Raw genomic sequence first — 27,235 nt, 5'->3', positions numbered from 1 at the left:
TGATTTATTTCCATTTCACTATCAGCCAGCTGGATGCTTTTTGCCACCACATTTTTAGATCCTTACTCCAACATAAATTGTTCATTGTCAAATACATAATTCCCTGCACCAGTATCTGTGACTTCTCTACAGTCCTCCCATTGGCACAGCTGACTTTGCCAATATAAAACACTAATGATTACCATGTCCATTTATTATTCTTCCCTGTAGAAATCACTCATTCTTCAGCACTCCACAGCACTTAATCTCAGATCAACATTTAACGTGGTCTCACTCTCTCTTTCTTCTCCCACTCACACTGTCTCTTTCTTTTTTAACTTCATTCTCTCTCATTCCCTCTCATTCTCTTCCTCTATCCCTCTCTTTCACTCTTATTTTTGACGCACTATGTATTCAAATAAATGCTCATTTCTAGAGTCTATTAATTTGAAATCTTGCCCCTTTTGGAATGTTGTTAAATTATGCTTAAACTATTTACTTCCCTAATCATATAACCTTTGTACCCTTCATATCAAATGAAGCTGAATGCCTCATTTAGTTTCACTTAGTAACTAAGCGTACAAAAGTTCGTGCAGTAATGGAAGTAAAATAGTTTTTCTACTTTAACTAAACTACTCATGGATATAGTCGGCAGAAAATGCTTTGAAAGGTTGATGCAAGGATGAAAATTCTGACCCTTTGTGGTATTGTCTCACTTATTTCAGCATCAGGTAAAGTATTACGATCTAGGTTTACTTTTAAGACGCATTTAGACAGATGCATGAACATACAGGGAATGGAGGGATATAGTCCTTGTGCGGGCAGATATGAAACTTAAATTTACCTCACAGGCAGCACAGACATCAAAGGCCAATGGGCCTGTTGTGTTGTATTTTTCCATGTTTTATGTTCTGGGTACAGTATGTTCAGTTAAGGACTGCATCAGTGCTGCACCAGAGATCCTAGATTTGATCCTGACTTCAAGTGCTGTCTGTGACGAATTTGTTCTCTTTGTGACCGTGTGGGTGGGCTCATTGTCAACTGAAAATTACCTTGCAGTGTTGGCTGGTGGCAAGAGAATTGGGAGGGAGTTGGTGGACATAAAATACAGGGGCAGAATTAGGCCATTTGGCTCATAGAGTCTGTTCGGCTATTTCTTCAGGGCTGATCCATTTTCCCTCTCAGTCCCAATCTCCTGCCTTCTCCCTGCATCCCTTTATGCCCAGACTAATCACAAACCTATCAACCTCTGCCTTAAGTATACCAAATGACTAGGGCTCTACAGATTCACCACTCTCTGGCTAAAGAAATTCCACCTCATCTCCATTCTAAAAGGACACCCCTCTATTCTGAGGCTGTGTCCTCTGGTCTTAGACTCCCCCACCATAGGGAACATCCTCTCCGCATTCACTCTATTGAGGCCTTCCAACATTCGATAGGTTTCAATGAGGTCACCCCTCATTCTTCTGAATTCCAGTGAGTACAGGCCTGAGACATCAAATGTTCTTATATGACAAGCTTTTCAATCCCAGAATCATTTTCGTGAACTTCCTTTGAACCCTCTCCAATGTCAGCACATCCTTTCTTAGATAAGGGCTCAAAACTGCTCACAATGCTCCAAGTGAGGCCTCACCAGTGCTTTTAAAGCCTCAACATTACATCCTTGTTTTTCTGTTCTAGTAATTCTTGAAATGAATGCTAACATCGCATTTGCCTTCCTCACCATTGACTCAACCTACACATTAACCTTTAGGGAATCCTGTACAAGGACTGCAACATACAAAATGCTGGAGGAACTCAGCAGGCCAGAAAGCATCTATGGAAAAAAGTACAGTCAACGTTTCAGGCCAAAACTGGCCTATCTTTCCTTCTGCCTCTCTTCCTTCTTCAAGAGTGGCATGATATTTCCAATTTTCTATTCCTCCGGAACTATGCCAGAATAAATTGATTCTTGAAAGGTCATTACCAATGCCTCCATATTCTCTTCATCTACCTCTTTCAGAACCTTGGGGTGTACACCATCTGGTCCAGGAGACTCATCTACCTTCAGACCTTTCAGTTTCCCAGGAACCTTCTCCCTATATAACCATGTAACCATATAACAATTACAGCACGGAAACAGGCCATCTCGGCCCTTCTAGTCCATGCCGAACCCTTACCCTATCCTATTCCCACCGACCTCCACTCAGCCCATAACCCTCCATTCCTTTCCTGTCCATATATCTATCCAATTTAACTTTAAACGACAACCTCAACGACAAGCTGCCTCAACCACTTCTGCTGGAAACTCATTCCACACAGCCACCACTCTCTGAGTAAAGAAGTTCCCCCTCATGTTATCCCTAAACTTTTGTCCTCTAATTCTCAAACCATGCCCTCTTCTTTGAATCTTCCCCACTCTCAATGGAAAAAGTCTAACCACGTCAACTCTATCAATCCCCCTCATAATTTTAAACATCTCTATCAAGTCTCCCCTTAACCTTCTACGCTCCAAAGAATAAAGACCTAACTTGTTCAACCTTTCTCTGTAACTTAGGAGATGAAACCCAGGCAACATTTTAGTAAACCTCCTCTGTACTCTCTCAATTTTATTGACATCCTTCCTATAATTCAGTGATGAGAACTGTGCACAATACTCCAGATTTGGCCTTACCAATGCCTTATACAAATTCAACATTACATCCCAACTCCTATACTCAATGCTCTGATTAATAAAGGCCAGCAAACCAAAAGCTTTCTTCACCACCCTATCCACATGAGATTCCATCCTCAGGGAACTATACACCATTATTCCTAGATTCCTCTGTTCTACAGCATTCTTCAATGCCCTACCATTTACCATGTATGTCCTATTTTGATTAGTTCTACCAAAATGTAGCACCTCACATTTTTCAGCATTAAACTCCATCTGCCATCTTTCAGCCCACTCTTCTAACTGTCCTAAATCTCTCTGCAAGTTTTGAAAACCTACCTCATCATCCACAACACCACCTATCTTAGTATCATCTGCACACTTACTAATCCAATTTACCACCCCATCATCTAGATCATGAATATATATTACAAACAACATTGGACCCACTACAGATCCCTAGACTAACAGCTTCACACATTTCTGCCCCCTGACACGCTTGAATTTCCAGCATACTGTTAGTGTCTTCCACAGTGAAGACTGATGCAAAATACCTATTCAGTTTGTCTACCATTTCCTTGTTCCCCATTACTACCTCTCTACCATCATTTTCCAGTAGTCCGATACCTACATGTGAGGGTGAATAGATTGCAGGGAAAGTAAGGGAAGGAAGATAATTGATAGAATTCCTTTGCCTGGGGTTGGCATTGACTCAGTGGGTTGAACAGTTCTCTGTGTAGTAGTAAGTATTTCAATGACAATATGCAAGTGGATAAATAATGAATGGAAAGGCTTGACAATTAATACGTGTACTTCCTCACAAAGAAACTTACACATTTTAATTGTCCAGTCTTTCTGTTCACTCATTATCCACTTGCATATTGTCATTGAAATACTCATTAATGCACATAAAAATCACAAATTGATCTGTAATAAATATTAGGACAATGTGTTCAGATCGATGAGTGAAAAATAATGCCATGAAAACGTACACTGATAGCTGACATCATGGCCAGACCTGAAAACATCTTCACTGAGCTTCCAGGTAGGCCCATCCTGGCAGCAAGTGCTTCTAGAGGTCATACAAAGATAGGATGCGCTAACAGAATTTGTGCAGGTATTGTTTTGAAACTGTAGATATGCTTTGAACTGACAATCTTGCAATGTTGCAGCAGTGTTACATCTAAATGGGATTTTATAACTTTTATGTTATCTTATAACTTCGCAATGTTTATGCTTCTTTTATAGGTGCTTTTAATCTGGAGATATTTCCAAGCCCACTGACAGTATTTGTAAATGAAGATGTTAGTCTGAAATGCAAAGTTACTGACTTTGCAGGTGCAGAGATTGACTTAGACAAGCTAGGAGTCAAATGGACTCGTAACAAAGAAACAGCTGTATTTTCTTACGAGACAGGAAATCAAGTTCAAAATCGACCTGGTGCGTACATTTCTGAGCCCGATTTAAAGAGGGGAAATGCTTCACTTCATCTTCCAAAAGTACAGATTGCTGATGAAGGAAGCTACACTTGCACTGTGTTCATCGTTCCTGAAAGTGCAGAACAGGCTTCAATCATGAAAGTGTTGGGTAAGAGTAAAACAAAATATTATCTTGAAAATATTTTGGAAGTTTGAAGCAAAAATGAATATTCTGTGTCTGAAAACCAATAGCATCAGAAAATTTGAAATACTGTAGAGAGAAAAAAAGACAAAGTGAAACAAAAAAAATACAGAGCATCTGTAGAGTGAAGAAAATTTGTCAGTAATCTGTATTATTAAAGTTCCGTGTTGAGTCTCAGGGGCAGCAAAGTGTAGGATGGAAAGTAAGGTGCTATTCTTCATTCGTACACGAATTATTGGAGTAATTGAAGAAGCTGGGAACAAAGGAGTCACACTGAATATGCGAAGGAGAATTTCAAAGGCAGATAATTGGATGCTGAGGCTCTTTTTTGTTGACTGAATTGAGGTGCTTTGCAAAACAGTCACCTAATCTGTATTTTATTTTATTTCAATTTAAATGAGACCACACTGTGAACACTGAATGCTGTGTGTAAAATTGGAAGAACTTCAAGTGAAGTTCATTGCTTTATTTGGAAGAACAGTTTGGGTTGTTGGACAATGGAACGCGAAAAGGAAAAAGACATTGGAATTGGAATTGGTTTATTATTGTCACATGCACTGAGATGCAGTGAAAAGATTGTCATTGATACAGATCAGATCATTACATTGTACATTGAGGTACAGCAACGTAGAATCATCATAATTGAACATAGAACATAGAATAGTACAGCACAGTACAGGCCCTTTGGCCCACAATGTTGTGCCGACCCTCAAACCCTGCCTTCCATATAAGCCCCCACCTTAAATTCCTCCATATACCTGTCTAGTAGTCTCTTAAACTTCACTAGTGTATCTGCCTCCACCACTGACTCAGGCAGTGCATTCCACACACCAACCACTCTCTGAGTAAAAAAACCTTCCTCTAATATCCCCCTTGAACTTCCCACCCCTTACCTTAAAGCCATGTCCTCTTGTATTGAACAGTGGTGCCCTGGGGAAGAGGTGCTGGCTATCCACTCTATCTATTCCTCTTATTATCTTGTATACCTCTATCATGTCTCCTCTCATCCTCCTCCTCTCCAAAGAGTAAAGCCCTAGCTCCCTTAATCTCTGATCATAATGCATACTCTTTCAACCAGGCAGCATCCTGGTAAATCTCCTCTGTACCCTTTCCAATGCTTCCACATCCTTCCCATAGTGAGGCGACCCAGAACTGGACACAGTACTCCAAGTGTGGCCTAACCAGAGTTTTATAGAGCGCCATCATTACATCGCGACTCTTAAACTCTATCCCTTGACTTATGAAAGCTAACACCCCATAAGCTTTCTTAACTACCCTATCTACCTGTGAGGCAAATTTCAGGGATCTGTGGACACATACCCCCAGATCCCTCTGCTCCTCCACACTACCAAGTATCCTGCCATTTACTTTGTATTCTGCCTTGGAGTTTGTCCTTCCAAAGTGTACCACCTCACACTTCTCCGGTTTGAACTCCATCTGCCACTTCTCAGCCCACTTCTGCATCCTATCAATGTCTCTCTGCAATCTTTGACAATCCTCTACACTATCTACACCACCACCAACCTTTGTGTCGTCTGCAAACTTGCCAACCCACCCTTCTACCCCCACATCCAGGTCGTTAATAAAAATCACAAAAAGTAGAGGTCCCAGAACAGATCCTTGTGGGACACCACTAGTCACAATCCTCCAATCTGAATGTACTCCCTCCACCACGACCCTCTGCCTTCTGCAGGCAAGCCAATTCTGAACCCACCTGGCTAAACTTCCCTGGATCCCATGCCTTCTGACTTTCTGAACAAGCCTACCATGTGGAACCTTGTCAAATGCCTTACTAAAATCCATGTAGATCACATCCACTGCACTACCCTCATCTATATGCCTGGTCACCTCCTCAAAGAACTCTATCAGGCTTGTTAGACATGATCTGCCCTTCACAAAGCCATGCTGACTGTCCCTGATCAGACCATGATTCTCTAAATGCCCAGAGATCCTATCTCTAAGAATCTTTTCCAACAGCTTTCCCGCCAGAGACGTAAGGCTCACTGGTCTATAATTACCCGGACTATCCCTACTACCTTTTTTGAACAAGGGGACAACATTCGCCTCCCTCCAATCCTCCGGTACCATTCCCGTGGACAACGAGGACAGAAAGATTCTAGCCAGAGGCTCAGCAATCTCTTTTCTCGCCTCGTGGAGCAGCCTGGGGAATATTCCGTCAGGCCCCGGGGACTTATCCGTCCTAATGTATTTTAACAACTCCAACACCTCCTCTCCCTTAATATCAACATGCTCCAGAACATCAACCTCACTCATATTGTCCTCACCATCAGCAAGTTCCCTGTCATTGGTAAATACCGAAGAGAAGTATTCATTGAGGACCTCGCTCACTTCCACAGCCTCCAGGCACATCTTCCCACCTTTATCTCTAATGGGTCCTACCTTCACTCCTGTCATCCTTTTTTTCTTCACATAATTGAAGAATGCCTTGGGGTTTTCCTTTACCCTACTTGCCAAGGCCTTCTCATGCCCCCTTCTTGCTCTTCTCAGCCCCTTCTTAAGCTCCTTTCTTGCTTCTTTATATTCCTCAATAGACCCATCTGATCCTTGCTTCCTAAACCTCATGTCTGCTGCCTTCTTCCACCTGACTAGATTCTCCACCTCACTTGTCACCCATGGTTCCTTCACCCTACCATTCTTTATCTTCCTCACCGGGACAAATTTATCCCTAACATCCTGCAAGAGATCTCTAAATATCGACCACATGTCCATAGTACATTTCCCTGCAAAAACATCATCCCAATTCACACCCGCAAGTTCTAGCCTTATAGCCTCATAATTTGCCCTTCCCCAATTAAAGATTTTCCTGTCCTTTCTGATTCTATCCTTTTCCATGATAATGCTAAAGGCCAGGGAGCAGTGGTCACTGTCCCCCAGATGCTCACCCACTGAGAAATCTGTGACCTGACCCGGTTCATTACCTTGTACTAGATCTAGTATGGCATTCCCTCTAGTCGGCCTGTCCACATACTGTGACAGGAATCCGTCCTGGACACACTTAACAAACTCCGCCCCATCTAAACCCTTGGAACTAATCAGGTGGAACTAATATTAGGGAAGTTAAAGTCACCCATGACAACAACCCTGTTATTTTTGCACCTTTCCAAAATCTGCCTCCCAATCTGGTCCTCTGTATCTCTGCTGCTACCAGGGGATAGAATACCCCCAATAGAGTAACTGCTCCCTTCCTGTTCCTGACTTCCACCCATACTGACTCAAAAGAGGATCCTGCTACATGACCCACCCTTTCTGTAGCTGTAATAGTATCCCTGACCAGTAATGCCACCCCTCCTCCCCTTTTTCCACCCTCTCTATCCCTTTTAAAGCACTGAAATCCAGGAATATTGAGAATCCATTCCTGTCCTGGTGCCAGCCAAGTCTCTGTAATGGCCACTATATTATAATTCCACGTATGTATCCAAGCTCTCAGTTCATCACCCTTGTTCCTGATGCTTCTTGCATTGAAGTACACACACTTTAGCCCTTCTACCTTACTACCTTTACACCCTTTATTCTGTTTCCCTTTCCTCAAAGCCTCTTTATATGTCAGATCTGGCTTTACTCCATGCACTATACTTGCAGTTCTCGCATGACCTTTATCCTCCTCCACCTCACTATCTGCTCTAACACTCTGGTTCCCCTCCCCCTGCAAATCTAGTTTAAATGGAATAGACAACAGGGAAGTACATAGACTTTGCAATAAAGGTATAGCCAATTTTGAAAACTGGGAGCAAATTTAGAAATCAGAGGGGAAAGGGGACTTGGGAGACCTAGCGCATGGTTCCCTAAAGGTTAACTTGCATGTTGAGTTGGTAGTAAGGAAAGCAAATGCAATGTTAGCATTCATTTCAAGAGGACTAGAATTTACAATGCATTGGTCAGATAACATTTGGAGTATTGTGAGTAGTTTTAGGCCTCTTATTTAAGCAAAGATATGCTGACATTGGAGCGGGTTCAGAGGAGATTTACGTCAATGATCTTGGGAATGAAAGGATTTATGTATGAGGAGCGTATGATGGCTCTAGAACTGTACTCACTGGAGTTTAAGAGAATGAGAGAGGATCTATTGAAATCTACTGAATATTGAAAAACCTGGAGAGAGGGGATATGAAGGAGATGTTTTGAAAAGTGAGAGTCTTAGACCAGAGGGCACAGCCTCAGAATCAATGGATATCTGTTTAGAATAGAGATGGAGAGAATTTTCTTTAGCCATAGGTTTGTGAATCTGTGGAATCCATTGCCACAGATGCCAATGGAGGCCAAAGCATGTTGATAGGTTTTTGATTAGTACGGTAAGTGTGTCAAAGGTTATGGGCAGAAGTCAGGAGAACGGGGTCGAGAGGGAAAACAAATCAAAAGAAATCAAAGAAAGAAATTAAATTAAACAGAAAAGACCAAAATAGACAAATTAAAAGCGAGAGAAATGAAAGGGTAATTATGTGAAATGGTTAAATTCAATACTGTCTGCTGAGCAGTCACATGCTCAGATGAAAAGCACGCTGCTGTTCCTGACAGCAAGAAGGAAAGAGTTCCCATGGTGCCCTCCTTGCAACCCGCCAACGTTCAAATTTAAAGGGTAAAAATCCATAAATTTTACCACCTTGAATTGATTTCATCACAAGGCAGACCTGTCAGCTTTCCTAAGGGATTGCTCCCTCTGTGATCCCTGGTGTCCTCCTTAATCACCTCCAACCATTCCGCTTCTCTTGGCACTTTTCCTCATAGCTATAGGGAATGAAACAAGTGACACTGAAGTGTGGTAATTCATAGGTTTCTCTCTGCAGGTTCACTGAATACTTCAAGCTTTGAGGCTTTGACTCGAGAGATTCTGGCAGTTTTGGCAGTTGGTCTGTGCAATCAAGTCAATCAAGATTTGAATAGATCAGCAGAAAGATGTTGATTAGACAATCAAGATTTGAGTAGCTCAGACTCAGCAGAAAGCAGCTGCTTGGGCAGTCGAGGTTAGGTGACCAAACATTTTGAAAAGCTCAAACAGATAAATAGAGGGATAGCTCAAGCGAAGTGGCCAGTGAAGGAGTGGAGCTTTCAGGCTTTGACTTGAGAGGCTTCTACGAGAAGAGGTGGAGGACAAGCTTGCTCGCAGTTAGTTTTTACAATGCCTCCTGAGACAGTGACGTGCCTGTCATGTGAGATGTGGCAGTCTTGGGGGAACTCTCCTTTCCCGCAGAGTCACATCTGCCAGAAGTGCATACGGCTGGGCGATCTGGAAGACGGTGCGAGGAATCTGGAGCAGGAGCTGGATGACTTTTGACTCATAAGCGAGAATGAGGCAGCCTTAGATGAGAGCTACAGGGAGGTAGTCACACCTAGACTGTTGGAAGCAGGTCGTTGGGTGACAGTCAGAGGGGGGAAAGCGAAGGTGAGCAGACAGGTAGTGCAGAGCACCCCTGTAGTCATTCCCCTGAATAATAAGTTTACTGTCCTGGATACTGTTGGCGGGGACAACTGACCAGGTGTGAGCCACGGTGGCAGGGCCTCCGGCACTGAGTCTGACCCTGTGGTGCAGAAGGATGGGACGGAGAAGAGGAGAGCGGTCGTCATTGGAGACTCTATAGTCAGGGGAGCAGACAGGAGATTTTGTGGACATGAGAAGGACACCCGTATGGTTTGTTGCCTCCACTAGCTGCCAGCAGCAAACCAGACAATGCTCCCTTTTTTCCCATTCTTTGCCTCCTGCCAGTCAGCCAATCTACTGTTCATGCTAGTATGGTTCCTGTAACACCCTGGGCTCCTAAATTGTTTGCAGCCTTTTGTGCGGCGCCTTGTCATAGGTCTTTTAAAAATCCAAATAAACAACATCCATCCATTCTCCTTAGTTTATCGTGCCTGTAACTTTTTCAAGGTATTCCAACAGATTTGTCAGGCAAGAGTTTTCCTTAAGTAAACCATGCTGACTTTGGTCTTTTTTATCATGTGCTTCCAAGTACTCTAAAACTTCACAATTATAAACTCTAACAACTTCCCATTCACTGAAGTCCGGCTAGTTGGCCTATAAATTCCTGTTTTTTCCTCTCCCTTGTTAAAGAATGGAGTAACATTGCAATTCTCCAGTCATCCTGAACCATTTCAGAATCTAGCGATTCTTGAAAGATCACTACTGATGCATTTGCCTTCCTTGCCATAGATTTAACCTGCAAATTAACCTTTAGGGAACCCTGCACAAGGACTCTTAAGTACCTTTGCACCTCAGTTTTTTTGTATTTTCTCTCCTTTTAGAGAATACTTAACCCTTTCATTTCTTCTACCAAAGTGCATGTCCATGCACTTCTTGATGCTGTATTTCATCTGCCATTTATTGCCCATTCTCCAAATCTGTCTAAGTCCTTCTGTAGCCTCTCTACTTCCGCAAACTACCTGCCCCTCCACCTATCTTCATATTGGCTGCAAACTTTGCAACAAAGCCATCAATTCCATCATCCAAATCATTGACATATGATGTAAAAAGAATTGGTCCCAACACAGACCCCTGTGAAACACCACTAGTCACTGGCAGCCAGTCAGAAAAGGCTCCCTTTATTGACTCCTGCCAACCAAACATTGCTTTATCCATGCTAGAATCTTTCCTGTAATATCATGGACTCGTAGCTCGTAAAGCAGCTTCATGTGTGGTACCTTGTCAAAGACCTTCAGAAAATCCAAGTACACTTCGTCTAGCCTGCTTGTTATTTCTGCAAAGAATTCCAACAGATTTCTCTGGCAAGATTTTCCCTTGAGGAATCCATACTGACTATGACATATTTAATCATGTGCCTCCAAGTACCCTGAGATCTCATCCTTGATAATCGACTCCAATATCTTCCCAATCATTAAGGTCAGACTAAATGGCCTATAGATTCCTTTCTTCTGCCTCCTTCCCTTCTTGAAGGGTAGAGTGACATTTGTAACTTTCCATTCTTCTGGAACCATTCCAGAATCTAGTGATTCTTGAAAGATCATTATGAATGCCTCCACAATCTTTTCAGCCACTTCTTTCAGAACCTTGAGGTGTACATCATCCGGTCCAGTTGACTTCTCTGCCTTCAGACCTTTCAGCTTCCCAAGCAAATTCTTGTTAGTAATAGTAATTACAGTTACTTCTGCCCCCTGACACTCTTGAATTTGTGCCATATTGATGGTGTCTTCCACAGTGAAGCCTGATGTAAAATACTGATTAGGTTCACCACATTTTCAGTTTTTCCTCTTACTATCTCTTCAGCATCATTTTCCCATGGTCCAATTTCCACTCTTGCCTTTCTTTTACTCTTTATATATCTGAAAAACTTTTGGTATCCTCTTTTATATTATTGGCAAGCTTACCTTCATATTTCATCTTTCCTTTTCTCCTTGCTTTTACTTTACTTTACTTTATTGTCGCCAAACAATTGATACTAGAGTGTACAATCACCGCAGCAATATTTGATTCTGTGCTTCGCGCTCCCTGGATTAGAAATCAATAGTAAATATTAAAAATTTAAATTGTCAGTCATAAATAGAAAATAGAAAAGGGAAAGTAAGGTAGTGCAAAAAAAACGAGAGGCAGGTCCGGATATTTGGAGGGTACGGTCCAGATCCGGGTCAGGATCCGTTCAGCAGTCTTATCACAGTTGGAAAGAAGCTGTTCCCAAATCTGGCCGTAGGAGTCTTCAAGCTCCTGAGCCTTCTCCCCAAGGGAAGAGGGACAAAAAGTGTGTTGGCTGGGTGGGTTGTGTCCTTGATTATCCTGGCAGCATTGCTCCGACAGCATGCGGTGTAAAGTGAGTCCGAGAACGGAAGATTGGTCTGTGTGATGTGCTGGACTGTGTTCACAATCTTCTGCAGCTTCTTCCGGTCTTGGACAGGACAACTTCCATAACACGTTGTGATGCACCCTAGAAGAATGCTTTTTACGGTGCATCTATAAAAATTAGTGAAGGTTTTAGGGCACAGGCCAAATTTCTTTAGCTTTCTCAGGAAGTGAAGGTGCTGGTGGGCCTTCTTGGCAGTGGACTCTGCTTGGTTGGACCAAGTCAGGTCATTTGTGATACTGACCCCAAGGAACTTAAAGCTTTTGACCTGTTCTACTTGTGCACCACCGATGTAAATTGGATCGTGCGGTCCGCTGCTCCTTCTGAAGTCAACAACCAATTTCTTCGTCTTCCTTTTTCAGTTACCTTCTGTTGTTTTTGAAAAGCTTCCATATGCTCGAGCTTCCCACTCATTTTCTGCTATATTATATGCCCTCTCTTCTGCTTCTGTGTGGTCCTTGACTTCCCTTGTCAGTCATGGTTGCCTGATCTTCCCTTTGGGATGAACTGATCCTGCATCTTCTAAATTACTCTCAGAAACTCCTACCATGGCTGCTCTATTAACATCCTGACTTACTTTCCCCTTCCAATCAACTTTGGCCAGCTCCTCTCTCATACCTCTGCAGTTACTTCCACTCGACTGTGATGTCGATGCATCTGATTTTATTGACTCCCTCTCAAACTGCATGGTGAATTCTATCATACTATTATCACTGCCTCCTAAGTGCTCCTTTACTTTAAGCCTCCCTAATCAAATCTGGTTCATAACACAACACCAAATCCAGAACTACTTTTTCTCTGGCTGGGTTCGGCACGGGATGCTCTAAAAGGAACATATAGGCACTCTACAAAGTCCTTCTCCTGGGATCCAACACCAACTAGATGCTTCCAATCTACTTGCATACTGAAATCTCCCATAACTATTGTAACACCCTGTTGCTGATTTTCCCTCTGTTGAATTCCTTTCTCCTCTTTCTAGAACTTGAGACACATGTGATTCTAACTTTTCCAGTTCTGATGGAGAGTTCTTCACCTGAAAAAATGACCCTGCAGATGCTTTTTGATTTCCTTAGTGTTTCTGCTATAGTCTATCTCTGTTTTCCTCTTCCAACACCTGCAGTTATTTAACTGTAATTTTGTTTTTTTTTACACAGCTCGACCAAACATTAGCATATCTTCACACTCAATAACAATTCTGAATGGTTCGGAAGGCTCTCTGACATGCAACGTTAATGGATTTTACCCTCAGCAGCTGGAAATCAGCTGGGTGAAAATGACAAAACTGGGAAGTGAAGTTGTTTCATCGGACTGTTATACAAATCAGGTTGTCGCTAATAGTGATAACACTTTTAATGTTCACAGTCAACTGAAGATTCAACCAACATTCAACAATAATGGTGACAAGTACAGATGTGTAGTGAGACATCTAACATTTCCGGATTATTTTACAATAGAATCAACTCTCACTGTGCCAGGTGAGTTCGATCGATAGAAGAACGTAAATGAGAAAAGGAGTTAGAAGGGAGCAGAGAAGGAAGGGCATCTGAAAAGTGAAATATGGGGGTGAGTGGGCAGGACAAGTTTATAGATATATGATATATCCATTTACTTTGTTCTTTTAAAAGTTGCTTGGAAAAGCTAGACACTGATCCAGTCCAACAGCCACGCTAAGCCCCTCTTTCTGTTCCTTTCAGCAGAGTCGCAGTTCCCTTCTGCAGCCCTGCCATTGGCTGCAAGCCATCAGGAGGTCAATCAGAGTGTCCTGAATTGTCCTAAGAGCCTTTTAACCTTTAGTAAACTTAGATATAGAATACTGAACAGAGACAGTACAACACAGGAACAGGCCCTGTGCCCCGAGATGTCAATTTAATTTGATCCCATCTGCTTGCACACAGTCTACATTGCTTCATTCCCTGGCTGTAAAGTGCTCCTCTAAACTGGGGCTAAATAATTGCTTCATTTATTTATTGCATCAAAATAAAAACTAACGAAGTAAAGAATATCATTAAATAGAGTTAAATATTAAACATGTAAAAAATAACCAAAACTGTCAGCTCTTTCAAATGCGTGCAACCAGCAGACATGACGAAAGCTGAGGGGTTAGATCTGATGTGCAATAGAACCCTCAGCTTAGGAAATATGTGTTCCACTGATGGACTCAATGCTCAGTCCAATGCGAGAATTCCAAGTTTGATTAAGGACTTTTGTCCCTCTGTAAATTATGTGGTAAGCTATGTCAATTTTCTCCTGTGTTTAACCTAGGCTGTTTATAAATCTTACAGACAGCCAAACTTACAATCATATCTTCTCTTTTCTTGTTACTGTTATCTCAGTAGCTTTTGTTTCATGCATTTTTGCTGAGATTGTGAGCAAGGATAAAAATCAGATGATCCTTTAACACAGGAGTTTCCAACCTGGGGTCCACAGACCCCTTGGTTAATGGTAGGGATCCATGGCATAAAAAAGGCTTGGAACCTTTTCAAGTTTTTGGATCATTGGGACCTCTTTTGGCGCAGGCGTGACCTGTACAAAAAGGACGGGTTACACTTGAATCCTAGGGGGACCAATATCCTGGCAGGGAGATTAGCGAGGGCTACTGAGGTGACTTTAAACTAGAATGGTTGTGGGGGGGAATCAAATTAAAGAGGCTAGGCGAGAGGAGGTTAGTTCACAACAGGGGGATGGGAACCAGTGCAGAGAGACAGAGGGGTGTAAAGTGAGGGTAGAAGCAAAAAGTAGTAAGGAGAAAAGTAAAAGTGGCAGGCCGACAAATCCAGGGCAAGCATCAAAAAGGGCCACTTTTCAACGTAATTGTATAAGGGCTGAGAGAGTTGTAAAAGAGCGCCTGAAGGCTTTGTGTGTCAATGCAAGGAGCATTTGTAACAAGGTGGATGAATTGAAAGTGCAGATTGTTATTAATGATTATGATATAGTTGGGATCACAGAGACATGGCTCCAGGGTGACCAAGGATGGGAGCTCAATGTTCAGGGATATTCAATATTCAGGAGGGATAGACATGAAAGAAAAGGAGGTGGGGTGGCGTTGCTGGTTAAAGATGAGATTAACGCAATAGAAAGGAAGGACATAAGCCGAGAAGATGTGGAATCGATATGGGTAGAGCTGCGTAACACTAAGGGGCAGAAAACACTGGTGGGAGTTGTGTACGGGCCACCTAACAGTAGTAGTGAGGTCGGACATGGTATTAAACAGGAAATTAGAAATGTGTGCAATAAAGGAACAGCAGTTATAATGGGTGACTTCAATCTACATGTAGGTTGGGTGAACCAAATTGGTAAAGGTGCTGAGGAAGAGGATTTCTTGGAATGTATGCGGGATGGTTTTTTGAACCAACATGTCGAGGAACCAACTAGAGAGCAGGCTATTCTAGACTGGGTTTTGAGCAATGAGGAAGGGTTAATTAGCAATCTTGTTGTGAGAGGCCCCTTGGGTAAGAGTGACCATAATATGGTGGATTTCTTCATTAAGATGGAGAGTGACATAGTTAATTCAGAAACAAAGGTTCTGAACTTAAAGAAGGGTAACTTTGAAGGTATGAGACGTGAATTAGCTAAGATAGACTGGCAAATGACACTTAAAGGATTGACAGTGGATATGCAATGGCAAGCATTTAAGGATTGCATGGATGAACTACAACAATTGTTCATCCCAGTTTGGCAAAAGAATAAATCAAGGAAGGTAGTGCACCCGTGGCTGACAAGAGAAATTAGGGATAGTATCAATTCCAAAGAAGAAGCATACAAATTAGCCAGAGAAAGTGGCTCACCTGAGGACTGGGAGAAATTCAGAGTTCAGCAGAGGAGGGCAAAGGGCTTAATTAGGAAGGGGAAAAAAGATTATGAGAGAAAACTGGCAGGGAACATAAAAACTGACTGTAAAAGCTTTTATAGATATGTAAAAAGGAAAAGACTGGTAAAGACAAATGTAGGTCCCCTACAGACAGAAACAGGTGAATTGATTATGGGGAGCAAGGACATGGCAGACCAATTGAATAATTACTTTGGTTCTGTCTTCACTAAGGAGGACATAAATAATCTTCCAGAAATAGTAGGGGACAGAGGGTCCAGTGAGATGGAGGAACTGAGCGAAATACATGTTAGTAGGGAAGTGGTGTTGGGTAAATTTAAGGGATTAAAGGCAGATAAATCCCCAGGGCCAGACGGTCTGCATCCCAGAGTGCTTAAGGAAGTAGCCCAAGAAATAATGGATGTGTTAGTGATAATTTTTCAAAACTCATTAGATTCTGGACTAGTTCCTAAGGATTGGAGGGTGGCTAATGTAACCCCACTTTTTAAAAAAGGAGGGAGAGAGAAACTGGGGAATTATAGACCAGTTAGCCTAACGTCGGTGGTGGGGAAACTGCTGGAGTCAGTTATCAAAGATGTGATAACAGCACATTTGGAAAGCGGTGAAATCATCGGACAAAGTCAGCATGGATTTGTGAAAGGAAAATCATGTCTGACGAATCTCATAGAATTTTTTGAGGATGTAACTAGTAGAGTGGATAGGGGAGAACCAGTGGATGTGGTATATTTGGATTTTCAAAAGGCTTTTGACAAGGTCTCACACAGGAGATTAGTGTGCAAACTTAAAGCACACGGTATTGGGGGTAAGAGAATTGGTTAGCAGACAGAAAGCAACGAGTGGGAATAAACGGGACCTTTTCAGAATGGCAGGCAGTGACTAGTGGGGTACCGCAAGGCTCAGTGCTGGGACCCCAGTTGTTTACAATATATATTGATGACTTGGATGAGGGAATTAAATGCAGCATCTCCAAGTTTGCGGATGACACGAAGCTGGGTGGCAGTGTTAGCTGTGAGGAGGATGCTAAGAGGATGCAGGGTGACTTGGATAGGTTGGGTGAGTGGGCAAATTCATGGTAGATGCAATTTAACGTGGATAAATGTGAAGTTATCCACTTTGGTGGCAAAAATAGGAAAATGGATTATTATCTGAATGGTGGCCGATTAGGAAAAGGGGAGGTGCAACGAGACCTGGGTGTCATTATACACCAGTCATTGAAAGTGGGCATGCAGGTACAGCAGGCGGTGAAAAAGGCAAATGGTATGCTGGCATTTATAGCGAGAGGATTCGAGTACAGGAGCAGGGAGGTACTACTGCAGTTGTACAAGGCCTTGATGAGATCACACCTGGAGTATTGTGTGCAGTTCTGGTCCCCTAATCTGAGGAAAGACAACCGTGCCATAGAGGGAGTACAAAGAAGGTTCACCAGATTGATTCCTGGGATGGCAGGACTTTGATATGAAGAAAGACTGGATGAACTGGGCTTGTACTCGTTGGAATTTAGAAGATTTAGGGGGGATCTGATTGAAACGTATAAAATCCTAAAGGGATTGGACAGGCTAGATGCAGGAAGATTGTTCCCGATGTTGGGGAAGTCCAGAACGAGGGGTCACAGTTTGAGGATAAAGGGGAAGCCTTTTAGGACCGAGATTAGGAAAAACTCCTTCACACAGAGAGTGGTGAATCTGTGGAATTCTCTGCCACAGGAAACAGTTGAGGCCAGTTCATTGGCTATATTTAAGAGGGAGTTAGATATGGCCCTTTTGGCTATGGGGATCAGGGGGTATGGAGGGAAGGCTGGTGCAGGGTTCTGAGTTGGATGATCAGCCATGATCATAATAAATGGCGGTGCAGGCTCGAAGGGCCGAATGGCCTACTCCTGCACCTATTTTCTATGTTTCTATGTTTCTATGTAACCCCAGCTTTACCACAATCAACAAGCCACATTTGACTTCTTTTTTGTGGACCAGATTTACTATATTCCATTCTACTCCATTAAAAAAAAATACCATCTGCAGGTCTATCAAAGGGAAATCAAGGATGGAAAAACAAATGGATAAGATGGAGAACTGAGAGAGAAATCAGGTGGGCTGAAGAAGTATGGCAGTGAATACTCTCACAGCTGGGACTGGGAATAAGGATAACCTTTTCTTTTCTTAGTATTTTTTTTAGGCCTGGTGAGGATTTTACATTTGTCCCCACTTCTTGCTTGGTGAAGTGAGATAAGATGTCTCCTTCGTTGTCATAACTGGATTAAGATTAATCTTGGTGACCATTGCTTTCCATTTATTCATAGAGGCTTGCTCTTGCCTTCCATTCTGTGGGTGAATTATGTGTGTGTGAAAGGAGATGATCAACACATTAATTATTTTCTTCACGTTATGTTATTTTCAGCTCTTGGCTGATGGTGAGACATCATTGCTTTTTCATTTCTAAGAATTCCATCCCATCTATACCTATAGAATTTAAAAATCTTTGTTTAGGAAAGACACCACACTCAGTTCTTTCAATGTTAAAGTCTGAAGTAATATTTTATCTGTTTATATTTCATGCTCATTTTTAGCTTTGAATCTCTTTGTTTCTTCTCCAGATTTCATGGTTGCTCCATTGTTCTTAATAGCATCAAATCTGTATAAGTACTGTGTTAAATACAAAGGATCATCCTGACAAGTTAAGCCAATGCATTGCTTCAAATGATCAAATATTAGTTGATGCTTATTTTATTCTTAATATTTACAGAACCCAGGAATCATTACGTTATTGTTGCAAGTATTATTTGTATTTTGGCAGTAGTATCGGCATCATTTATAAGATACGTAGTTAAATTAAGAGGTAAGGTCTTTTTTTCTCACAGTACATGAGCATATCTGCTACTATCTTCTTTATTCCTTCTAGGAATGTGGGTATTGGCATGAAGTCAAACGTACATTGTCCATCACTCTGTGTCTCTGAGAGGCCACTTTTCTTGTGATGATGACAATGCTATTGATAAGGTGCTTTAGGACTTTTACCCAATGATGATGGAAGAGCTATTTTAAATGTGGGACAGTTGAGCAGAGTGGAGCCGAGTTAGAGTTTGTGTGATTACAAGGTGGCATTGAAATAGCAAGTACCAATACAATTTTTGATAACACTTACTGTAATTACAGTAGCCTGGTTTGTATTAAGATTGTGTTTAATTTGTTGAGTGTTGTTATTCACAACAGTCTTAACTCAGTCTTTTAAGTGATGGAGAAGATTCTGGCAATAGGAATAAGCTACTTGCAGAAGAATACTGAGTCTCTGATCTCTCCATAAATTGGCTAATATCCTGGCAATTCCAAGCAGATAAGTTAGAATAGTGAGTGAGACAGACAAGAAGAACATGAGTACCTGTGGCACAGAGAGTGAATGGATGGTTCAGGATCCTTGGATGTTGATGGGTAAGGGTGTAGTGGAGTAGACAATTGTCAGAATCAGGTTTAATATCACTGGCATATGTCATGAAATCTGTTGTTTTCCAGCAGCAGTACATTGCAACACATAATTTTAAAAAAACTATAAATTGCAATAGGAAAATAGATATAAAAATTAAATTACAGTGCCTATAAGAAGTATTCACCCCCACCCTGGAAATTTTCATGCTTTATTGTTTTACAACATTGAATCATAGTGGATTTAGTTCGGCTTTTTTTGACACTGATCAACAGAAAAGCACTCTTACTTGTCAATACTGTATGAAAAAGATCTCTACAATGTGATCTAAATTAATTACAAATATAAAACATAAAATAATTGATTGTATAAGTATTCAGCCCCTTCAAGTCAGTATTTAGTACATGCACCTTTGGCAGCAATTGCAGCCTTGAGTCTGTGTGGATAGGTCTCTATCAGATTTGCACATCTGGACACTGCAATTTTCCCCATTCTTCTTTACAAAACTGCTCAAGCTCTGTCAGATTGCATGGGGATCGTGAGTGAACAGCCCTTTTCAAGTCTAGACACAAATTCTCAATTGGATTGAGGTCTGGACTCTGACTTGCCACTCCAGGACATTAACTTTGTTGTTTTTAAGCAATTCCTATGTAGCTTTGGCTTTATGCTTGGGACTGTTGTCTTGCTGGAAACAAATCTTCTCCCAAATTCTTCCAGACCTCATCTGGTTTTCCTCCAGGATTTCCCTGTATTTTGTTGCGTTCATTTTACCCTCTACCTTCACAAGCCTTCCAGTTGTGAAGCATCCCCACAGCATGATGCAGCCACCACCATGCTTCGTGGTAGGGATGGTGTGTTTTTAATGTAAGGGGGTTTCGATTTTTATATTACTGCGGAGGCTAATTAAAATGGCGTTTTTGCTATGTTAATCTGGGGAATGCGGCTTTGTTGTGCTTTAACGCTGAGAAAGTTTGCGCTAGCAGCTTATTGTGGTTTAGAGGGTGATAAGAGGGTGCTATTAACCAATTGGGATAGTTGTTATGGTTTTGGTGTATTTGAAGATACTGTATGCGCGGGGTTTTGGGGCAGAAGGCGGGAGAGCGAGACAGAGGATGGACCAGGTGCTGTGAGTCCGCTAACGGGGTCGGACCCCGAGCGGGACGTTCAGCGAGGAGACGGAGACGGACTCGTGTGGAGCGTCTGGTCGACCACCGTTGTTGGTCCCAGGCGGCCGGTCGAGGTGGTCCGAGGGGTCACAGGGTGAAGAAGAAGGTCCTTGAGCTCCAACGGTTTTTGTGCACGAAGAGATTGAACTTTGATAAGTGTGGCGCCTTTTATTTTCCTTTCATATTTTATTCTCTTTTAATTATATAGTTCCAGTAATATCTATACACTGTAAATCATTTAATTGTATCTGGTGTATTGTCTGTTATTTGGGCGGGGTGGGGTACCTCACACAGCATCCACACAAACGAATTACCCAGTTTGGCGGGGCCGAGGCTGTTTCCCTAGACGACAGCGAGCCGAGCGACCCTGAGGGTGGCCAGGGGGGCTACATTGTGGGGGCTTTGTCCGGGATGCTTGAGTCTGTTGGTATGCTGTGTGGTGCCCTGATTAAATCTGTAATGTGTGTCTCTGTGGGTTATTTGCTGTTGATTGCTGTATGCGTTGTGGGTGCGGTCTTCGTTCGAGTTCAGACTAGCATTGACGAGTTAGAGGTGGCACTCGGGGCTGTCCATGCAGTTGGGAGAGAGAGGAAAGAGTGGTCTGATTTGGAGGTAGAGTCTGCGAATAAATGTTCTAGCTCTGGCAGGCTCCGCCTGGCACTGGGGATAGTGTCCACCCCAGGAGGGGCGGAGATGTGTGAGACGTGGGCGGAGCGGATCTCTCAGTTGTTAGATGAGTGGCAGTGCTCGGTTGAGGGAGAGCGACAGGGATTGGTTGAAAGTTTGAGTAGGCGGGCTGGTGACGGTGTTAGAGCTGTCAGGTTCACTTACACCGTAGTGACAGCTGTCAGTTATTTGAAAGAGGGGGGAACGTTTTCAGTGTGTCTTCTCTGGCGGGGAGGGCGGCTAAATTGCTTGTAGTGCCAGGGAGATCATTTCAGGGGGTCAGTTGTTCAGCTGATCAGAGAGGTGTCGGGAAACTTAGTGGAGGCCCAGTGGGGGAACGGCCTGCGGTCTCTGGGGAAACACGTTCCTAGCAATGTACCACTGAACTTCCGCAAGGAAAAGACCCTATTCCTGAAGGCTTAGAGGGGCCACGCCCCAGGGTGTCGCTATGGATAGAGGGAAGCGATGCTAATGCTATCCTCCACCCCGGCGCACAGATCAAGTTGTTGGACAGTTCGTTTTACAACCAGTGTCTGAAGCATTTACCCTTGACAACCGCAAGGGCACCGGAGACTTTGGGTACTAGTGGTAGTAGTTATCCAGAAGACGATGATTGGTTAATGACCCTGGAGTTCATGGGGGCATTGTCTGGGCACCCAGCGTGTCGAGTTGCTTCTGAGGACGTGTGTAGCAGCCTTGAGCCGGTACCGAATTTAAACGAGACCCAGCGGTGGTACGGCTTGGGGAAAGTAGCTGAGGGTGAGACCCTCTTAGTAGATGCTCCGAACCACCATGAGGGAGGGGAGTTGACCGCTGAAGACACCTCAGTGAGAGAGAGGTCGCGGCAACTGGACCCTGGCGGCGTGGAAGATGAAGACAGCGTGTGTGTGGATGATGCGACGTGGTTTAATGTGCTGCATCTGAGGGGTGGATGTTGCCAGATCCTGAGGAGTGCGGCTGTTGAGCCGAAGATGGCCTTTATTAGTTCCCTAGGATTCTTCCGATCCGAAAAGATGCCCAAGGGCATATCCGGAGCCCCTGCATCCTTCCCGCGGGGCATGAGGAAAACCGTGGGGGAAGTGAAGGTGTGTGGAGTTTTGACGTATGTGGATGACCGCCTAGAGCTTGGATTCGCCTTGGGGGACTATGAGGCGAGGCGAGTGGCTGAGCCCGGGCGACCGAAGCGAAGTGTCAAATGTGGAGGAGTTTTTGGCCGGAGGAGTTTGGTGAAATGTGAGGAAAATGACCCGACATACCAGTTGAACTTCCTGGTGTTGGGACAGACAGTGGTGGACCGGGGGATGGAAACCCAGGTCGTCAATCTGAATGAGACACAGGGAAGAGAGGGGATTTGCACCGCACTGCGGTCATATACTGACGAATTAATCCAGCGAGAAGAAACAATGACCCACCTTCGAAGGTATCAGCAGAAACTCAAGACGTCCATTCAGAACAGATTGGAAGATTTACAAGTTGGGGAAGATCGAGGAAGTGTTCTGACTAAGGTCAACAGAAAACCGAGAGCCCAGGGAGGGGTGTTTGACTACACTCCCGAGGAGGTAAAGAAATGGAGGACCGATCTCGGAAAAGGGAGGCGGACGCTTGAAAGGAACCTGAAGGTGACAATCGTGAGTTTAAATGAAGTGGAAAAACTGAAAGTTGACCTGGAAGACGTCCTCAGGAAGAAACAACCGGAGGCTGAACATTCTTTAACTGCTGCTTTTCAAGTCAGGGTGGAAGAAGCTGGTGGGGTAACTGCGTCCCAGATTGAGATGGCCAGGAACCCTGAGTCAGAACTGCTGAGGCTGTGGCGAGAGTTGAAGGAGTCCCCGAAGAAGCTGACGTCTCGACTGCAGGAGGCTGAAGGGGTAGCCCCAGCTAAATGTTTCAGTTTGGAGAAACTCAAACAGCAGCTACCGATCGAAGGAATGAGGAAGAATACGGATTCGGAGGATGATGTGCTGCACATGTGGTACATGCTGCCTTTCGCTAATTTCCCCGTGATTGAGGAAGAGACCTTTGGCCCTTCTCCCACTGAGTCAGGTGTAGTGGGGAGGGCTAGCTGTGGGCAGTCTGAGTTACGGCAGGATCAGGAAGGAGGAGAGGCGGGGCCCCGGCCACGGGACAGGGGGCTCCGAGCTGTAGTGGTGGCCTGAGTGAGAGAGGAGTTGGCAAGCAGGCCCGAGGTATCCCTAGTAGTGTCTGAGCCTTGTGGGTTTAGGTGAGGGGGTACAGAGGTCTCAGAGGGTTAAGAAGCTCCCAGATAGGTTGGCCTATTTAGCGCCCGTGGGACGGGAGTAAGGTCCACTGTTTGGGGAGCACTGTCACTGTGTGTATCTGTGTATGTGTGTGTTGTGTGTCTGTAGGACTGGGTGGCGAGTTATTTAGAAGTCATGAGGACATGACTTTATTTGGTGGGGGGAGAGTGTAAGGGGGTTTCGATTTTTATGTTACTGCGGAGGCTAATTAAAATGGCGTTTTTGCTATGTTAATCTGGGGAATGCGGCTTTGTTGTGCTTTAACGCTGAGAAAGTTTGCGCTAGCAGCTTATTGTGGTTTAGAGGGTGATAAGAGGGTGCTATTAACCAATTGGGATAGTTGTTATGGTTTTGGTGTATTTGAAGATACTGTATGCGAGGGGGTTTGGGGGCAGAAGGCGGGAGAGCGAGACAGAGGATGGACCAGGTGCTGTGAGTCCGCTAACGGGGTCAGACCCCGAGCGGGACGTTCAGCGAGGAGACGGAGACGGACTCGTGTGGAGCGTCTGGTCGACCACCGTTGTTGGTCCCAGGCGGCTGGTCGAGGTGGTCCGAGGGGTCACAGGGTGACGAAGAAGGTCCTTGAGCTCCAACGGTTTTTGTGCACGAAGAGATTGAACTGTGATAAGTGTGGCGCCTTTTATTTTCCTTTTATATTTTATTCTCTTTTAATTACATAGTTCCAGTAATATCTATAAACTGTAAATCATTTAATTGCATCTGGTGTATTGTCTGTTATTTGGGCGGGGTGGGGTACCTCACACAGCATCCACACAAACGAATTACCCAGTTTGGCGGGGCCGAGGCTGTTTCCCTAGACGACAGCGAGCCGAGCGACCCTGAGGGTGGCCAGGGGGGCTACATTAATGAAGTGCAGTGTTTGGCTTATGCCAAATGTAGCATTTAGTCTAATGGCCAGAAAGCTCAATTTTGTTTTCATCAGACCATAGAACCTCCTTCCAGCTGACTTCAGAGTCTCCCACGTGCCTTCTGGCAAAGTCTAGCTGAGATTTCATGTGTTTTTTTCAACAGTGGCTTTTTCTTTGGCTCTCTTCCATAAAGCTGCGACTGGTGAAGCATCCGGGCAACAGTTGTTGTATGCACAGTCTCTCCCATCTCAGCCACTGAAGCTTGTAACTCCTTCAAAGTTGTCATAGGTCTCTTGATGGCGTTCCTCACTCAACCCCTTCTTGCATGGTCACTCAGTTTTGAGGACAGCCTGCTCTAGGCTGATTTATAGCTGTGCCAAATTCTTACCATTTCTTGATGAGAAATTTTCTTGTAACCATCTCCTGACTTGTGCTTTTCAATAACCTTTCCATGGTGTTGCTTGAGATGTTCTTTTGTTTTCATGGGGCGTTTTTTTGCCAGCATACTAACTCACCAGTAGTTGGACCTTCCAGATATTGGTGTATTTTTACTACAATCAATTGAAACACCTTGACTACACACGGTAATCTCCATTTAACTAATAATGTGGCTTCTTAAACAAATTGGCTGCACCAGTGATGATTACGTGTGTCATATCAAATGGAGTGAATATTTATGCAATCAATTATTTTGTGTTTTATACTTATAATTAATTTAGATCACTTTGTTTTCACCTAAAACACAAAATAATTGAATGCATAAACATCCACTTTGACACAAAAGGGTCTTTTTCTGTGTCAGAAAAGCCAGATTAAGTCCACTGTGATTCAAAGTTGTAAAACAATAAATATGAAAACTTCCGGGGGGGTGGTGGTTGGTGAATACTTTTTATAGGCACTGTAAATAAGTAGTGTAAAAAAAAAGAGTGAAAAAAATAGTGAGGTAGTATAAATGAGTTCATTGTTCATTCAGAAATCTGATGGCAAAAGGATAGAAGCTGTTCCTAAAACACTGTTTGCATCTTCAGGCTCCTGTACCCACCCCCCCCCCGCCTTGACAGTAGCAATGAGGATCAAGTAATACTTGCATGTGCTCGGTGATGGAGGTCCTTCATGATGGATGTAGCATTTTGAGGCATCGCCTTTTGAAGACGTTCTCAATGCTGGAGAGGCTAGTACCCATGATGGAGGTGTCTGAGTTTGCAATTTTCTGTGGCTTTTTCTGCAGGTGCTTGTCCGTACCTGATGGTGATATAATTTGTTAGAATGCTCTCCACAGTATATCTTAGAAAATTGCTAGTCTTTGGTGACATAGCAAATCTCCTCAAACTCCTAATGAAATATATCCACAAATTACTGACGTTGAATGCAAGGTTGTTGTTGTGACACCCCTCAATCAGCTGATCTACCTCACTCTTGTACATCTCCTCATCACCATCTGAGATTCTGCCAACAGTAGTTGTCATTGGCAAATTTATAGATGGTGTTTGAGCTGTGCCTGACCACAGTCGTGGGTGCAGAGAGAGTAGAGAAGTGGGCTAAGCACGCAATCTTGAGGTGCGCCACATTTTGATTGTCAGTGCAATGATAGAAATGATGAAATATCAAGAGAAAGGAAGCAATTAGAGAAGGGCAGCCAGAGGTAAGCAGGGCAAAAATACAGCCAAGGATGCACCTCATGCATTTGTTTACAAATTGACAGGAAAATAAACTATCATTTTGTGGATCACAGCTAACTTCATCAGCAGTGCTCTGTGATTCCCAACAGATCTCCTGATGAAGCTTCCCAATGACACAGTGTTAGGTAATGGTAGTTGTGGTGAGAGGAAAGGCTCACAGCTTCACAGAGACATTACTCAGTGCAGCAGTGCATCAGGTTAAATTAACTCACCCTGGAGTCTTCATTCATAGGGGTCTGCGGAATTAGCTTAAGATTTCCCTTCAGCTTTTGCTTTTGCTTTTCCACCTTCCATGGACATGATTTACTATTATCCCAGACTGCAGTTTTGTATTATTGAACTAATTACCAAGGGTTTTTCATCCGTATGAAATGAGCACCAAGGATTCCCTGTAACAGGTCCCTTTTAAAACAAAGCCAGTTTTACCGTCAGCACCAATGACTTCAATACTGGCAACAATTTGCACTCAGTTTACCTCTTGTGAATCCCAGCACAAAGAAACAAACCTTGCCTGCATACAGGTGGAAAACATGTCTTAGTTTCTTAATTTTACAGGTTGTCATGTTAAATGGAATGTATTCTGAAAATATTAATGCGTTATAGTTAACACTGACATCTTATTAGGTACTATCGATACAAATAATATTTTGCATAGAGTGATGACAGGATATACTAAGTTTAATTTTCTATAGGTTATGTAAGATATATTAAACATAATTCATTACATTATAAAATATATAATATTTCATTTTTGTCATTTACAGTCACTTCATGTAATGACGTGGAAAGCCAAACATTTTTGGCTAATACATTGTCTGTCAGTAAAGTAGAATTATTTCCTAAGCAAACTGCATGAGAAGGCAAACCAGGTTAACAATGCATCTTAATTTTCCTTTCTCTTCTATATCCTAGGTGATTCATCAGTCAAGTAAAATTAACTTCTGCTTTGAAGGAGAATGCCTCAGTTCTAATTCAAAGACAAATCCTTATCCAAACAATTAGTCATTGCTTTTGAAATGATATATAACTTTAGAGTCTTCCTGATTGGGAATGAATCATATTTATCACATTAATCAAGAAAATGATCTTAAGTTTATGAAGAGCAAGAGAAGATGTCGCTAGTACAAATTTTTGGGATTTTCTTTATTTCCTGAAGGAGATCAAGGATTGATTGGCATATTTTGGCACTCCCTCTTGCTAAGTATGATAATAAAATATTTTGAAACTTTATATCTCTGATTTGATATAACACAGGGACAATTTATCCCCTTTCCCAGCATAGAGCAGTGGTCCCCAACTTCCGGGCCGTGGACCGATACATTGCTGT

General features: G+C 43.1%; 1 protein-coding gene and 1 long non-coding RNA gene across 6 annotated transcripts in view; one reads left to right on the top strand and one right to left on the bottom strand.

Moving 5' to 3' along the window:
- The window catches only part of LOC140205174 (uncharacterized), a 182,480-nt gene that overhangs the window by 52,698 nt on the left and 102,547 nt on the right, over window positions 1–27,235 (bottom strand). For all 4 annotated transcript variants that reach the window (XR_011887767.1, XR_011887766.1, XR_011887768.1 and 1 more), the window contains one exon: window positions 25,318–25,471. This is a non-coding gene — a long non-coding RNA (uncharacterized lncRNA). The remainder of the gene's footprint in view (window positions 1–25,317; window positions 25,472–27,235) is intronic.
- Window positions 634–27,230, top strand: LOC140205173 (natural cytotoxicity triggering receptor 3 ligand 1-like). Of its 2 annotated transcripts, XM_072272470.1 has the most exons (5): window positions 634–710; window positions 3,860–4,198; window positions 13,188–13,508; window positions 18,596–18,688; window positions 26,821–27,230. In XM_072272470.1, the coding sequence occupies exons 1-5, from the start codon at window positions 662–664 to the stop codon at window positions 26,838–26,840; spliced, it is 822 nt and encodes a 273-aa protein (XP_072128571.1). In that variant the 5' UTR covers window positions 634–661; the 3' UTR covers window positions 26,841–27,230. The 2 variants fall into 2 exon arrangements, with proteins under 2 accessions (XP_072128571.1, XP_072128572.1); XM_072272471.1 differs by lacking the exon at window positions 18,596–18,688.

Source organism: Mobula birostris, chromosome 11 (assembly GCF_030028105.1).
Source record: "Mobula birostris isolate sMobBir1 chromosome 11, sMobBir1.hap1, whole genome shotgun sequence".
NCBI lineage: Eukaryota > Metazoa > Chordata > Chondrichthyes > Myliobatiformes > Myliobatidae > Mobula > Mobula birostris.
This window is presented reverse-complemented; position numbering and strand designations above follow the sequence as displayed.